Source organism: Amblyomma maculatum, chromosome 1 (genome assembly GCF_055883805.1).
Source record: "Amblyomma maculatum isolate TAMU_Amacu chromosome 1, ASM5588380v1, whole genome shotgun sequence".
NCBI lineage: Eukaryota > Metazoa > Arthropoda > Arachnida > Ixodida > Ixodidae > Amblyomma > Amblyomma maculatum.
Window position 1 is genome coordinate 240523679 of NC_139344.1, and position 14708 is coordinate 240538386.

The following is a 14708-nucleotide window of genomic DNA, read 5'->3' on the forward strand; positions in this document are numbered from 1 at the left end:
GGCTTCATGAACAATTGATATTAAAGTGAAGATGATTTTTATTGATTTTTATTCAAAACAACGGGACGACGGCGCCACCGTTCAGTGCAAAAAAAAAAAGTGGCAACTTAACCACGCCTGCACTGTCCTGCGTTATCGCATGTCTGCTGTTTTGCTGGTAATGCATGGTTCGCCTAATGTTTACAAACAGCTTTTAATATTTCCAAATGCGGAGGTTAAGCACCGTCACGAAAATAAGCATAGGCTGGTAAGCGCCTGAATGTGTAGTGCTACTTCATTTGCTGTGGCCGGTATTGTATTGGTGATCGACGAAAAACCACGTGGGTGAAATCAATGAATCAAAAGTGCAAACTTTGCATGTAAGATTTGAGAAACCGTAAGTTTGTTGGTAGTCTTTATCGGTGCTACAATTATATCATAATGACGTTTTTACTCGCGGCGCTTACGGTTAGTTCCGCCGAATATGGGATGGGGATGCTGTGCAGTGAATTAACACGTGTCGTTGTATTTGCAGGACGGTCATAACAATCCTTGGCGTTGGTGGATTTGTGTTTGCAAAGAATCTAATCGAAAAGCAACGCTATGAAGCTATGAAAGCGCGGGAACGCATGAAAACAGCGCCAAGGGGACAATACTAGCCACAAACAGAAGTCGGTGGTCTGCGGTTTGCTCGGTGGTTTTTCGAAGAAAAAGTTCGCCATGGCAGCCAACATGCAGCTAGACCCCTCCAAGCTTCAGCTTGTAGCTGATTTAGAAATTGAAATGATGTCAGACATGTACAATCGCATGACGTCCGCTTGCCAAAAGAAATGCATCCCCACCAAATACCGTGAGGCGGACCTGTCCAAGGGCGAAAGTGTGTGCCTCGACAGGTGTGTGGCCAAGTACCTGGACATTCATGAGCGCATCGGCAAGAAGCTTACCACGCTGTCCATGCAAGACGAAGAACTCATGAAGAAGATGCAGGAGCAGCAGTCTGCTGCTCAGGCCAATGCCAAGTAGCCACAGTTCCCTGTGTGCGGCAGTTTCAATTTTTGCGTATTATTGTTAGTATGCTGTTGTAGTGTTCGCCTGTTTATTGCTATTAAAGCAAGTGTAGTGCAGTTTGTCAGTTACAATCTCATTTGCTTTGTTCAACTGTTACTTTGTCTTGGACATTGCTTGTTTTGAAGTGCAGGCAGTGTGCACAAGTTGATTGCTTAAAAAAATTTTCACCTTGTTTTATGGGTCGTTTTCATTGAAAACAATATTGATACTTATTTTCTTGCTGCACATCTAACTGTTTTCATAATCTAAAGCTGATAGCTTGTACCAGCAAGCCCTTTACCAAGCCAGTTATATTGCAGTTCTGTTGCCTATATTTTCTCATGGACCTGCTTGCCTCTGCACTGCCAAAAATAACTGGGCTGCCCATACCGCTTCTTATGCTGGGAAACTCATCTAGGGGGGATAGCGAGGGTGCAGGTACATGCCATGCAGCCTCACCCTTGCAGCCAACAGAAACTGGCAACAATGGTGGCACTTCTTAGCTGCCAGTTCACTTTTTCCACAGTCGCGGCAACTTGAATACCTTTGGCAAAGACTGTACTATGGCTTTTGCAAAAATGTAGACGTGGGGTTATTCTGTAGAACCCCAATACATGGTCCTTGTAGCAGTCCTAAATCTACTAGGAAAGTGCGGATACAGTTGTGCTTACCTTCAAAGAAGGTGGCAGTAATGTAAAGTCGGCCATATTACCCAGAAGAAAACTGTAGTGCCAGAGCGATATTGACTAGGCTCTGTACTGTAGGACCATTATATATGCGCACTCTTGTTGAAGCAGAATGTGATTAGTCTGAGTGGTACTCGCTGTAATAATACCAGTAAGCTATTTAGTTGGAAGCTTTCTAGTGGCTATGTCCTGAGCTTAGCCTGGTGTGACACCATGCCATATGTAAGAAGTGTTAAAGCCTCATTAAAATTGTCAGGAAATAGATGAAAGCACATGCTTTCAGTGCTGAAAAATTTCATTTACTGCAAGTTGCCCTTTTGGGTGGGGACCAGGTGCGACTTGATTCGTTAAAAAACTGCTCAGAGTGCAAAATTAGGCTGTCATCAAGAAACAGAAGTATATTAACCTGTTGGGCTGAGCGACAGAATTGTCCTACTTGCTTTAAATGCCTACAAATGAACAGGAGTGCATCTGTATACTATATTTTTGCATGCTGAATATTATGAAACGCTATGAAATAAATCATTCAGCATGTTTTCATCTTTTGCTGAAAGGCCTTCATAGTGTTTTTACATGTGCAGTTCGACAAGACTCATTCAGGCAGAAAAAACGTTTTAAGAAATTGTTGAGCTTTTATGCCTTTCTCACTAGTTAAATGCCTCATAATGCTTCAACCAATTTTCGATTTTAATGCAGCTTTTCGTGCGCGGGGAAGAGATGTATATGAATACTAGTGCCCCCAAAATAAAACAGCACACGAACAAAATTTCGTTTCGCGCCGTGCCCTGTAAGCGGGTGCGTATGTGTATAGCTTTGATTGCGTGTAGGTCACCTGGATGTTCAGCTGCATACTTTTAGTGTTCACCTCATCAGCAGCCCAGATGAAGGAGACCGCTTTTTCCCCAATCCCGTGCCCCGCTTTATTTTGTGGGCACTAGTACATTCGCCATTTGAGGCTTTTTTACGAAATAATTGGTACAAATGTGTACCCTCTCTTCTATGAAATTGGAGGTCGAAAATAGCTTAAAAGTGATGTCATTAAACATCTAGAGTCCTGTTGAGTGTAATTTTACCATTTTTGCACATTTGACACATGCACACAGCTTGCGCCTTATAAAGATTTAAGAACTGTGCATTATAACTCTCCTAATGGGCATATATTGACTTCTTGGAACACGCTGAACAAGAAGATCAGTTTTGCAGTTACACTTGCCTGTTCTTAATTGCAATTTTATGGTTAACATTTGCAGTTTCCCTCGGTTGTCAGGTAGAAATGTGACTGTTTTTGCTGTGAATCAAATGGTGAAGTTTACAAATGTGTCACTATTTTACAACATTTGTGGTTCTAATACAAACAATGTGAAGCTTTGAACAGTGTTTCTGTAGAGAGCTTCATTCCTTAAAAACTCTGAACTGTTTGAGCAAGGTCTGTCAAACAACAGTCTATGCCTTCTCTCACACATTACCAATATTCGGTCTCCCCTATGATAGCTAAGTGGTTAGGGTGCTCAACTACCGAGACTGGCGGCCTGACTGTGATCCTGGGCTTCGCAGGCCAGGAGGTAAAGTGCAAGTTGCCTGTGTACTATATGATTTCAGTGCATGATAAGAAACCCAGGTGGTTGAAATTGCTAGAGCCCCCCGCCCCCAACTATGCCATCCCTCATACCTGGTGTCGCTTTGGGAGGTTAAAGCCCGTATACCAAACCCACTTCTGATGGTATTTCTTGCCAAGGAGACTATGGACGTAATGTGTGTTACACCCTTTCATTCTGCTCAAGTAATGCTTGGGGCAATGCTTATAGTGGCGTGGAAGTAAAAATTACTCTGCAGCTACGAAACTGACTGTGATAATTATTTTTGTTGGCTTAGTTGCAAGAACAAATGAAAAGCCAAGGTTGGGAAAAAAGCCTTCAATGCTTTTTCAAGTGATGGTGGCAGTAGCGGTGGGTTACATGCAATGTTTGCAGCTTTTTGGCATCTTCAGTGAAATGGCAGCCTGCGTGAATATATTATTGCTTGCTCTAATGTAAAAACCTTGCCATGTTGAATTGAGTCTGACATGATTTTTTTCGAACTGACTATGTGGAGATAATTAGAATTCATGTTCTTCATAGGTTAGGGCTAAAATATTGTTGAAGGTCAGCATTGTACATATTTTGGATAGTTGGGACCTCAACATGCAGCATTGCAAACCAGCTGTGTTATATGCAGCTGTACATTAAATAATGAAAAGTGCTGTTGCTCCTCAGTGGCTTAGCGTGGCCAGATTTTTTTTTTTTTTTGTAGTCTTTGTTTTCTATCTGCCACCTATTGACACCATTTGTTTCGCTTCATTCTTCTAGACTTGCGTTCTAAAGCTAAAATCAGGAAGTTTGCCTACTCCAGCTTGTATATCATGTTCGTGGACAGAAATTGCAAGAAAAGAAGTTACATGTATCTGGGGTAGTTTTACTGTCATAAACGTTTTTTGCTAGACCTAGATGTTTAATGTTGATTACACATTGAAAGGTTCTCAATTACCTGAACTATCTTATTGTCTACAGTTTCACTATTATCTTGCATGCATTTTCTTTTTCTATATAATCAGTAATGAATTTACATTTTGGGAATGTCATGGTCACAGACACGAATTCAAATGCGGAGTAGTAGTCATGGAAGTTGGGAAGGAAAGTAACAGAAAAAGCTAACTTATTGAGTTGTGTGATTACTTGAGGTTTTGTTTGAGGATCAAACCAAAGAGCAGAATATTTAAGTCAACTTTGAGATAAGAGGGCTCTATTTGGCAACCTCTACTATTCCAAATCTGTGCAAGTGCTGCACAAATGATTATGCTTGACAATAAAGTGTTATCGCAGCATGAAACAAAATGGGAACAGACGCTTCTCTGGGGAGCTTACAAGATGCAGGAATTGTATTCTTTGCATGCCCTTGTGTGTTGCCATGTGAAGCATGGCGCTTCATATTCAAACACAAATCAGCTGCCAACTGGCCCTTGTGTTCATTTTATAACTGCATGCTGTTTTCAGAAGTGCTACAACTTGTATGTTGTCCTATATCTCTTCTCCTATTAACTTCTCAAAATGGTGGTGGCATTGACATACAAGTATGACGTCGCGATAAACCAATTTGCACATCCTATTATTATCCTATTATGACACTAGGTGACTAATAGATGCAAGGCTATTTCTTGACACTGAAGTCATGACAGTAGGTTAACCCTTTGCTAGGCATGAAACCTTATTTAGTTGCACAAGCATAACAATTGTAAAATGACACCAAGAATCAGTCTCTAAATCCAGTGGCATATTTTCCGAGCCAATTAGAGCAGTGGTTCCAATAAAAAAATATAGCGCACATTTTACCACTGACTTCAGAACAACACCTAAATTTTGCATATATTTTGGAGCACTTAGGAGGGTAGATGTGTAGGGCAGTTGGCGAGACATAAGGGAAATAAAATACCACTGTTATACCACTGTCCACTTGAAATATAAAATTCTAAGAGAGTTCTTAATGGACTTTTAAAAAATAAATTCATTGCTGGAATGGTTTGAAGCATTCCACACACTACAGAACTTGCCATGTTGAACACAAGAACTTCGTGCGGGTGTGCCTTTGTACCATTGAGCACCACCTATAGCGTTGTCATGTTGTCGATTGCTGAGGATGGCAATCTTAGCCAACAAACCTCGCATCCTCAGGCACTCCCACCATCTGGTGGCCATCTGTTTTTCTATCCTCCTTGTTTTTGCTCCACATCTAATCCTGGAGGTGCTACTGCTGAATCTAACACGAGAACAGTCATATAAAAAAAAAAAAAAAAAAAAAAAAATTGGGCATGCACATAAATTCTCTATAATGGTGACTGATCACTAAGGACTGTTCAAGAACAGGAAAATTTACTCGTCAATCAATACGAATAATTTTCCCCCGCTGTTTGTTTTATTCCGGATTGACCAGAATAGAATTATACACATGCATTTGCACAACCACATAGTTCGCCAACGCTGTTTGGCAAAAAGTAAAAATGCTGCATTTGTTTCAGCACTCTATAGACACAAAAGTCTGATGGGCAGGTTTACCATTATTTTTTTTGCATGCGAGCGAAGACTGTGAGAAAGTGGCACACATACAGAAAAAAATCGCTGAATGAAGCACAATATGATTATTCTATTCTGATTTGCTCCATTTTAACGAACATCCTTTTAGTCAAGAAAAGGAAGAGTCACACTGATGTTCATGGGTTTATGTCTCAGTGTTATGCACATGTAATTTTGTACATTTGAGGAATTCTATTGCTCAAGTACAGGATTTTGATGCTCTACGAGTTCAAAATTTTGAATAGCACAAAATTCAGTTTGATTAAAAATAACTGAATTTGCATTGCTTCGAAGATGAATTTGTGTGCCAACAGGAAGTGCGAGTGCTGGTACATGTAATGCGCTATAACAAGGGCTGATGTGCTGTTTCCTTACAGCAGGTATGACAAACTGTGATGGCAGCAGCCAAGGCACACTGCTACCAAGTACCAGGTTACTATTTCAGTGCCTGCCTGTAGTGGCTCCAGATGGATGTTGGTGCACAGGTGCACCTTTCATAGCCTGTGGTGCAGCTTATGGCTAGAAATATACGCAGAACTAGTTTGTGCACCACCACCTTTCTGAGAAATAAACTTCGACCGCCTTGAGGAGCTGAGGCTTAACGGTAGTGGTAATAATCAAGATTACCAGAGATTCTGTGGCCTGGTTACACATTCGGAGTGCCTTCTGTAGCACTGGCTTACTTCCACAATCTTGCATTTGAGATGCTGCCCCGACTATCATCACATCAACTGTTACTCTGGTTTGTGTGAAAGTGCAGGAATTGTGCATATAGAACAGCCTGATTACAGAATACATATGGCAGTCTACCCGAAACACTCGAGGCAGACAATTCTGCGTTAACACGGACAGATAGAGACAAACACACATTGTGCTGAACTGACAGCTCTTACTTGTCAGTACAGCACAATGCTTGTCTCTATCTGTCTGTGTTACAGCATTGTTTTAAAATAATGTCTAACCAGTGAAGCCACTGTGTCAGTGAAGCACACACTTCACAGTGTGATACTGCAGTATACACTAGTGTGTTTAAACTTTGGTAGCGATGTTTGATGCATGAACCTTTCAGGCTTGTACTATATGGTCACTGCGAACGCACCAGAATTGAACTGCATGCTGGCCTTCAAGCCTCCAGGTACTTAACTTTCAACTAAATGCACTAAAATAAACATGCAACACAAGTGTTGTCATTTTCTTTATTATATGTCAGCACTGACTTGGACAATTAACAGCAATGAAAAAGGATTGCATCTGAATCTGCATAAACTATGACAGTTCTGTAGTTGACTTAGCTTGACATTATGAAAACTTAAATAAGGCTATCATTTGTTACTTAGTAAATATGCAGTGTCACATTGACTATTGAGCTATTTAACTAGCACAACAAATCTAAATGCAGTACAGCAAATTCAAGCTGGCACATGGGTTGCATCACAGGTATGGTTCACAAGTGAAATATGACAATGTAAAACACTCCTCCTTTGAACAGGGCTGCTGTGCGTGTCACAAAACGGTCATGGTGGGCAGTACAATAGAATTGGAAAAATAGCAACAAAATTGATTGTTAGACTAAATCGGAACATCTGCATAATATGTACGGAAAAACTCCATTTTTAAGCACTGCCAACCTGCAACAAGTGTCCATCTGTGAGCACAAAGTTGTTTCGGAATGAATATGGAGATTAGTCGCATAAATGCATGTGCCGGGTAACATACACAACTGATGTCCCGATGTCATACTGCTGCTTTCCTCTTGTACAAAGTCACCTTCCTACCCCACTGTGTTTCGCCAAAACACTCAACAACTTGCAGGCCACACCTTCCTTGGAGAAAGTCATGGATATTGTCTTCGACATTGACATTCATGCTTAGTGTGTCGAGGTTTTGAAAGTCTGTCTCATTACTTCGCCTCATTCGTCGTGAAGCACTTCGGTAGCATTTCCAAAGCTGTGCCTCAACTAGCAAAAAATGTGTATTTCTGCTGACTGTTTCAAGAAACTGCTTCAGCCCATTGTCGCCGTGGTTGAGGTGAATCCACATGGTCACTGAGAAACAGAATGTAACGTCAAAAGCTTCTCTACCTAGCTTGTCTAGGTAGGCTGTCAGCGATTCTATACTGGCATTACTCGCAATGTCTAAGCACATGTATTCGATCGCTTCTGGATATGAGCAGTTCTTCTTGGCACATTCAATTAAAGAGTTGTCAATGTCGATTGCGAGCATTTTTACGTCTGTCATCCCCGATGATGCCAAGTTCCGGTAAAGATGAGTTGTGAGCTCCTGCAAAAATAGAGCGAATTTTAAATCACTGTGATCCTTCGAGGATATGTATCGCTTTCTTTTTGTCGGACATGCAGCATTTATGGCTTTATTAAGGATGCAGCATGCCTCACTAGTTTGAATTTTCTTAACGACTCAGTATGTTTCTGCATGAATTCCGACAAGACACATTTTTCGAAGCTGCGTTTTTTAAACGAATTCAATCATCGATGTAATTTTACAGTAGCAGGTGTTGAGTTATCCAACAAGCAGAAACGAACAAAAGGAATACCTGCCACAAAATGTTATCACAGCAAACAATACTACAGTCTTTCCAGCGAATAGCATCAACGAACTTCTTACCCCACTATTGCAACCAATGTCAAGGGCGACGACTTGGGACTGATCACTCAAGTTGCAGTAGGCTACCAGGTCCTTTGGTAACATTTTTAGCCGCTCCTCCGGTTTGTTGAACTGGTAGTAGTTGTTAAAATTTCCATATTTTGCTCTGCTTCCCGAACCACCTCTCTCAGGCGTGGGCGCAGCCATCTTAATAAAAAGCGGAAGCAACCCTAGATATACTGACCACATGCGATGCGTTCATGGAGGAAGAATGAACAGGATGAATGCATCCATGTGCATTCCTCTATTACCCCATATGATTTCAAAAGTAATATGGTAATGAAACCTTGGGTGGTTCGAGCTTGGAAACCTGCGCTACCGTCTAACTGCTTTACATTTAGGACGGCAAACATCAAAGTCGCTGTATTATAGATGTGTAATATTTGCAGTAACTAACGGTGGCAGCGGTGCCTTTTACTTTCCCTGCGTTCCCCCTCTGCTGAGCGCTGAGCGCATCACCTGGCAGGTGCAGCGGTTTCTTCAAGACCTCTGACGCTATGGGCGATGACGGACTCTTCGATGAGGTGCGCGTGGTGGTTTGCTTCTTTCTCTTATTTAGTATTGCAGATGTGATTGGCAGTGCCATCGCTTTATTTCGGCGCGGACAGTATTCCTTACGGACTGTTTTGTTTACGTGCTCCTGTGCACACGCCTTGTTTCCTCACGTGTCACTGCGGGTAACGAGCGAGTGTCAGCCAAGTTCTGGCATGTGAACCCGTGTTGTAAATATGCTTTGCATTTTGTCATCTCTTAGTAATGGCAGCAAAAAGAATGTGAAAGGTTCTGGAGTGCATGCGTAGCAGGAAACATGATTTAAGTACTAGTTCCCGGGACATAATGGTTTGGTTTGTGGGGTTTAACGCCCCAAAGCAACTCAGGCTATGAGAGATGCCGTAGTGAAGGATTTTGACCACCTGTGGTTCTTTAACGTGCGCTGACATCGCACAGCACACAGGCGCCTGCCTTTTCTCCTGCATCGAAAAGCGGCCGCCGAGGCCGGGATTCGATCCCGCATCCTTTGGAGTAGTGGTCGAGCTTAACCACTACGCCACCCGGCGAAGTGGAGCATAATATACAGTTTCTTAATGTGAGTGAAGTCCCATAACAGTGACAGGTGCCACTAGTGGGGAAACTGTGGACAGGAATGTAACATAGTTGAACGAAAACCTAAAATGTCAAAGCTTCTTGCATTTCTTGATCTATTCTGTGCATTATCTTTGTAAGTTTACAGCACTGCTTAATACCTGCATTTTCTTTAAAGGATCCAGATTTGTACGAGATAACAGACTTTACTACTTCGACCGAATGGGAAAGGTAAGTTCCTGTGCAATATTGATTTGCTTGTTATTTAATGGAAATCATAATTTTTCTCTTGCAGAAAAAGTAGTGCTCATTTTCTAGCAATATACTGATGTTGTAAGTGCTGCTAAATGGAAATGCTCAGTTATGCTATATGCTTGAAATAGAGCTTCTCACTGCATTTCCTTCCACACATCATTGTTGACTGAGCAGAGACATTTAACTATTCTATACAGGTTCATTGCATCAGTGGAGGCAGTCATCCATGAATGGAAACTGACAACAGTTAGAACGATAGAACCCTTGAAAGAGGTAAGGTGTGCAGTTTTTCTTTTTATTAGCTTCACGGGGGACATTTATGCAGGCAAAGCTCAATAATAATGCTAAATAAATGAATGTGTTCTGATAAATATTAACTTTTGGAGAATACAAATTTGCTAAGGCAGTGTCTATTCTACCAACAGCCGGAAGAAGTTTTGGGCTGAAATTCACCTGATGTTTGCTTCTGGTTGCAGAGTTAACGTGATGCAAGAATTTTTTTCACTTTTCATGGCTGTGATTGTTCTGTTACGGTCGATTTTCGCCGCTGCCGGGAGTAGTACGTACCACACTGACCACCCAGCCATTGAATGATTGACAAAGGCTTGAAAGTGTGTGCTCTGTTATTTATCTCTGCCATTCTCATTTGCTGAGGTTTGCAGAGTGCAAACCTTAAGAAAGATGTATCTGTATTGGTTGATAAAACCAGAAGTGGATGCAGAAAACGTACTTTTTGCCAAGTGCAACAGAAAAATTTCAGTTAAGCTGTTAAACCTGATCCACATTTCGGGAGCAGGTGCAAATCTTGAGCTTGCTAACTGAGTCCTCTTATGATGCACCTCTTTTCTTTCCCTTATTTCGTCTTTTTGTATTATAATATTTTGTCCATGAGCACATACTTCATAAACTGCACTTATTTTTGCGTTCAAATTCCACACTGTGACTACTGGGTGTTAGTCGGCATACATTAAGACCATTTCAGAAATATAGTTTAAATATGCCTCTGCACACAACTGCTTGCTGCCGAAAAAGCAATTTTTTGTTGAGGGAAAATTTCTAACTGGCTTCAGTGCAAAACAGCAATGCTACAAAATAAAAAGTATTGAGGTACTATCATACTCTATATGACTTGCAGCGTGTGAGGGTGTGGCCTCTAGAGCATTGTAGGGGCCTCAATTGAAGGCCCGAGCTTGGACCAAGGCTTAGAGCCCAGGCCTGGCGCAGCCGGCGACCCGGCCCGCACCCGCTTAGTTATCGCTGTACTGAGCCTTGCCCAAAAATCTCCGAAAGGAGCCCAGTCTGGGCCTGGCCCTGGCTCATTCTCACAGTAATGCATGAAGTAAATTGCTCGCTGTGAGCAAGTAGACTTCTACTGCACAAATAAATATAACTGCCTACGTGACAGGGTGAAAACAAATAGTCCTTAAGGCTTCATTTCATCATTGTCCTGCTGTAAGGCCCCAAGTGTACTTCACTCTACAATAGTGAATCAAAAGTCAGACATCAGCCCTCTATGTATGGGCCTAAGCCAAGCCTGGGCCCACAGCTTCAGGTCTGGTCCCGATTGAGGCCTGCTGGAACAGTTCATGTTCCTGCTCGGGCTTCTGGGTCGGCTTAAGCTCATGCAGTGCTCTAGAGGCCACAGTCCTTTCCCAAATGCATAGTGGTGTTGACAAGCCGCAAGCCTGAAAACTAAGTGGAAAGAATTTCACTGCTCTGGCAGTGCACTGCATCTCTCAACACTTTCAAAGTGTAAAGCCTGAGCTCTTGGGGCATTTTTTTTTACATTTGATCCTGCACCGCACATGAAACACATGCGTCCATGCCTCCAAACTGCCATGCCACCCATGATAGTAAACAATATAACTAGTGACATGCACCTTGCATTGTCACACAGTCATCATCACAGAGGCATCAGTGATTCTAGAAAGCCTAGCCCGCATGACGCATTCTTATACCGCTAAATTGGCAGGAAGAAGGCTGATTGCTGGAACAGTAAAGCCCTTAGCCTTTTATTATCAAATACTCCGCTTGTCGGTCTCACCATGCTTCTGGGAAGGGCTGAGGCCTCCCTGCTGGCATTGCAAGTCATACGGAGTGCGGTAGTACATTCATTACAGAAACCTTTTGGCTCACATGCAAAAGATTGCGTAAATGTCACATGGTGCCACTGAACCAGCTACATTGGCCCTGCAGTCAAGGGTGCTTCATTCATGTTATTATATTTTGTTTGTTTTTGACCTCATCTAGGGTGAACTTTCTAGCCCAGACTGGAAGACTTGCTCTGAGGATATAAAATTTGCCAGCTTTGCATTCAAAATTACGAGACACTACTTAGAAGAATCGGCAAAGAGTTCTGAAGAAACCTTGAACCTTGAAGGTAAGCTAGCCAGATGGCATAGTTTATCTGCATCTTCCCTCTTCTTTCTAGTCATGAATGCAGCAGCCAAAATTGAAGCCACAAAAATATCTAGTTGTAGATTGAACTCTCTGTGCCTTTGATATTAAATGATTGGGTTGGCTTTGATACTTATTGAGTTTTTGAATGTGATATGCGATAGTCCAGTCAAAATATTATGTGGCCCCAGTGAACTGTAATGTTATTGTTTGAAATGTAACAACGGCGAACACTAGCGCCTCTAAGAACCCACGAGCTGCCCACCTCCCGTAAATGTGGAATACCCTGTATGCATTTACACAAAGCACATGGGTCGCCACTGTGAGCCTGTCCTGCGCGCTTTCCGTATGAGTATTGTGTTTTAGAGTAAAGCTTATGTACACAGAGTGCGGTTGTTTAATTTTGTGAGGTTCCTCCATGGCGGAGCCACTTTGAAAGTTAACCACATTCACGCATGCACGTATCAGTTTAACTTTCAAAAGTAGTTTTTCGCGTTTGGGCAGAGAATGTGTCCAGCCCCCATTAAAGAAACTGCTACAAAAGTGAAGTGCATAATATCAGTGCAGGCATTTATTGACACGAGCTTCACAACTTTGTCTCTGTGTTTAGTGATTGCAAACTACCTTGCACAAACCCAATCGAAGTTAAGAAAGTCTGTGTCTGGTTTATGCAAGATGTCTCTGTTCCATCATAAGTGATACCATTTTATTTTTCTTCATGTGTCGACAAGGCTTTCATGTTGGAGCTGAAACATGAAGCTGTTTTAGCTTTTGGTTGGTGCCATATTTATTTTGTCGTTGTTTTTGGCTCTTCCTATAGTTTTCATCAGTACACCTTACACAAGCAAGAAGTTTAAATGGGCAGGAGATGACATGTGGAAAAAATAAAATGCCAAACTAAAAAGCAATAGGGGAAAAAAGGTGCTTAAACGAACAGTCGCAAGAAGTAACTGCTGCATGATGAATTCAGTAATGTTTCCGAATAATAAAATCAATAACTTTCTGCTATCTCTATTTCACTTTATTGATAGTGCACAATTTAGTGTGCTATGGACTCGTTGAAACTTTGGACTGGGACAACACATTTTTGTAGCATGTCAAGTATATTTTTATGTGTCATATTTAGTTTAGTTAACTCATTCTATATTGTGCTCATTGAACAAGGGTCACCGATGACCCGTGGATATTGTATGCTACTTCAATGTTGTCAATGAACTTTCTCATTTGTTACACCATCAGTTATGTAGTCCGAGAAGGCAAATTACTTCCATCTTCAAAGTCATTCGCAACTCTGCTACAAAGCAGTGAACTTTATTTCGTGACTGCAAAGGGCAGTGCACAACTTTCTTTAGTGAGCATGCAAAACTCCCTGATATCCAGGCCGCCTTGTAAACCACCTACGTTTTATCGTTTTCATGGTCATCGCAATAATTTTTCTGAGTGCTGGTACTAGCAGTGACACTTGGGATGATGTGAGGCAATCTGTTTTTAGATTTTACAATGTACCAAGAGAACGCGGTCCAAAACATCAACTGCTGTCCACTAGGGAGCATTGTATACATAGGAACGGCACAAATGCAGGAAAGATGAGGGACAGATAGAGTGCCTACAGAAAAGAGCCCAGCGTATAAGAAATGCATTGTAGAAGTACTTGCTGTAGGGCTAGTTGGTTCATGCTTATACAATGGAAGGGCACAAAGGGCACAAACACAGGAAAGAAGAGGGTCACAAAGAGCACCTCTTCTTTCCTGTGTTCATGTCCATTGTGCCATTCCAATCAGCCTTACAGCAAGCACTTCTACAGGGAGCATTGTTTTCTGCCTGCTACCCTTTGTACAAATATTTTTGGCTACCTAAGATGTAATGGAAGTGTTCACAGTACCATGGGTGCTATTTGTTATCTGTTTACATTATGTGGCCAAGATTTGGTACTGCCATCTTTACAGATAGAACCATTTTGCCTGAAAAAGGTCAGGTCATTGTGCAAGGAAGCTAATGGGACTGAGATGTTACGATGCGGTCATACTCTTTTTCTCAACAGCAGCAGTAAGATTTTAGACCACACAAATGAGTATGCCTCAATGCTAATTCAGAGCCAATAACCTTGAAAAGAAAACGAAACGAGCCACCAGAACGGTTGCAAATCCAAAGAGAGGCTGCAAGAGAGAGCCAGTGCCTTGCTCACTTCCAATAAGTGTTTGCTTGTTGGATGTTTGTATGCATCTTTTAATATTGAGGAGAGGTATTTCGCGCTGGGATATGTTAGTCTTGGGCAATGAAGGTTTTCTTTTGTAGCTTTAAACATTATCTGAGTGCAACTCTATTTTTCTGTGATAACCTTTAGTCATTTTATTTCTGAACATTTCTGCGTAGGAAGTGCATAATAATCAATATTTTATTTTATGATATTTACATTTATTTCTATGTTTCATTTCAACTTCACTAGATTTTTTCATATTATTTTCTTTGTGGATTACAATTATACAGTTGTTCTTTA

The 14708-nt window shown here is 41.6% G+C and overlaps 4 protein-coding genes across 5 annotated transcripts in view; 3 read left to right on the forward strand and 1 right to left on the reverse strand.

Moving 5' to 3' along the window:
* Positions 1–225: 225 nt before the first annotated feature.
* Positions 226–638, forward strand: LOC146206041 (uncharacterized). The gene is made up of 2 exons (XM_084590696.1): positions 226–359; positions 515–638. The coding sequence occupies exons 1-2, from the start codon at positions 334–336 to the stop codon at positions 636–638; spliced, it is 150 nt and encodes a 49-aa protein (XP_084446822.1). The 5' UTR covers positions 226–333.
* A 61-nt stretch (positions 639–699) lies between these two features.
* On the forward strand, positions 700–1118 carry Tim10 (translocase of inner membrane 10). Its single transcript, XM_084590695.1, has one exon. The coding sequence runs from the start codon at positions 700–702 to the stop codon at positions 1000–1002; it is 303 nt and encodes a 100-aa protein (XP_084446821.1). The 3' UTR covers positions 1003–1118.
* Positions 1119–6997: 5879 nt separating this feature from the next.
* Positions 6998–8665, reverse strand: LOC146206043 (pre-miRNA 5'-monophosphate methyltransferase). The gene is made up of 2 exons (XM_084590704.1): positions 8438–8665; positions 6998–8095 (listed from the first exon to the last, which is right to left on the reverse strand). Exons 1-2 carry the CDS (start codon positions 8663–8665, stop codon positions 7550–7552), a joined length of 774 nt encoding a protein of 257 aa, XP_084446830.1. The 3' UTR covers positions 6998–7549.
* A 197-nt stretch (positions 8666–8862) lies between these two features.
* The window catches only part of Rab3GAP1 (RAB3 GTPase activating protein subunit 1), a 257376-nt gene continuing 251530 nt past the window's right edge, over positions 8863–14708 (forward strand). For both annotated transcript variants that reach the window (XM_084590698.1, XM_084590699.1), the window contains exons 1-4: positions 8863–9000; positions 9738–9790; positions 10012–10087; positions 12065–12194. In XM_084590698.1, coding sequence (XP_084446824.1) covers positions 8974–9000; positions 9738–9790; positions 10012–10087; positions 12065–12194 — 286 coding nt within the window. In that variant the 5' untranslated portion in view covers positions 8863–8973. The remainder of the gene's footprint in view (positions 9001–9737; positions 9791–10011; positions 10088–12064; positions 12195–14708) is intronic.

Excerpts from the sequence above, each read along its gene's own strand:
- Tim10 (XM_084590695.1), top strand. The coding sequence starts at position 700 with ATGGCAGCCAACATGCAGCTAGACCCCTCCAAGCTTCAGCTTGTAGCT.
- LOC146206041 (XM_084590696.1), top strand. The coding sequence starts at position 334 with ATGAATCAAAAGTGCAAACTTTGCAT. Across the intron at positions 360-514 it reads CAAAAGTGCAAACTTTGCAT|GACGGTCATAACAATCCTTG; the intron begins GTAAGATTTGAG and ends TTGTATTTGCAG.
- LOC146206043 (XM_084590704.1), bottom strand. The coding sequence starts at position 8,665 with ATGTGGTCAGTATATCTAGGGTTGCTTCCGCTTTTTATTAAGATGGCT. Across the intron at positions 8,096-8,437 it reads ACATTGGTTGCAATAGTGGG|GAGCTCACAACTCATCTTTA; the intron begins GTAAGAAGTTCG and ends CTATTTTTGCAG.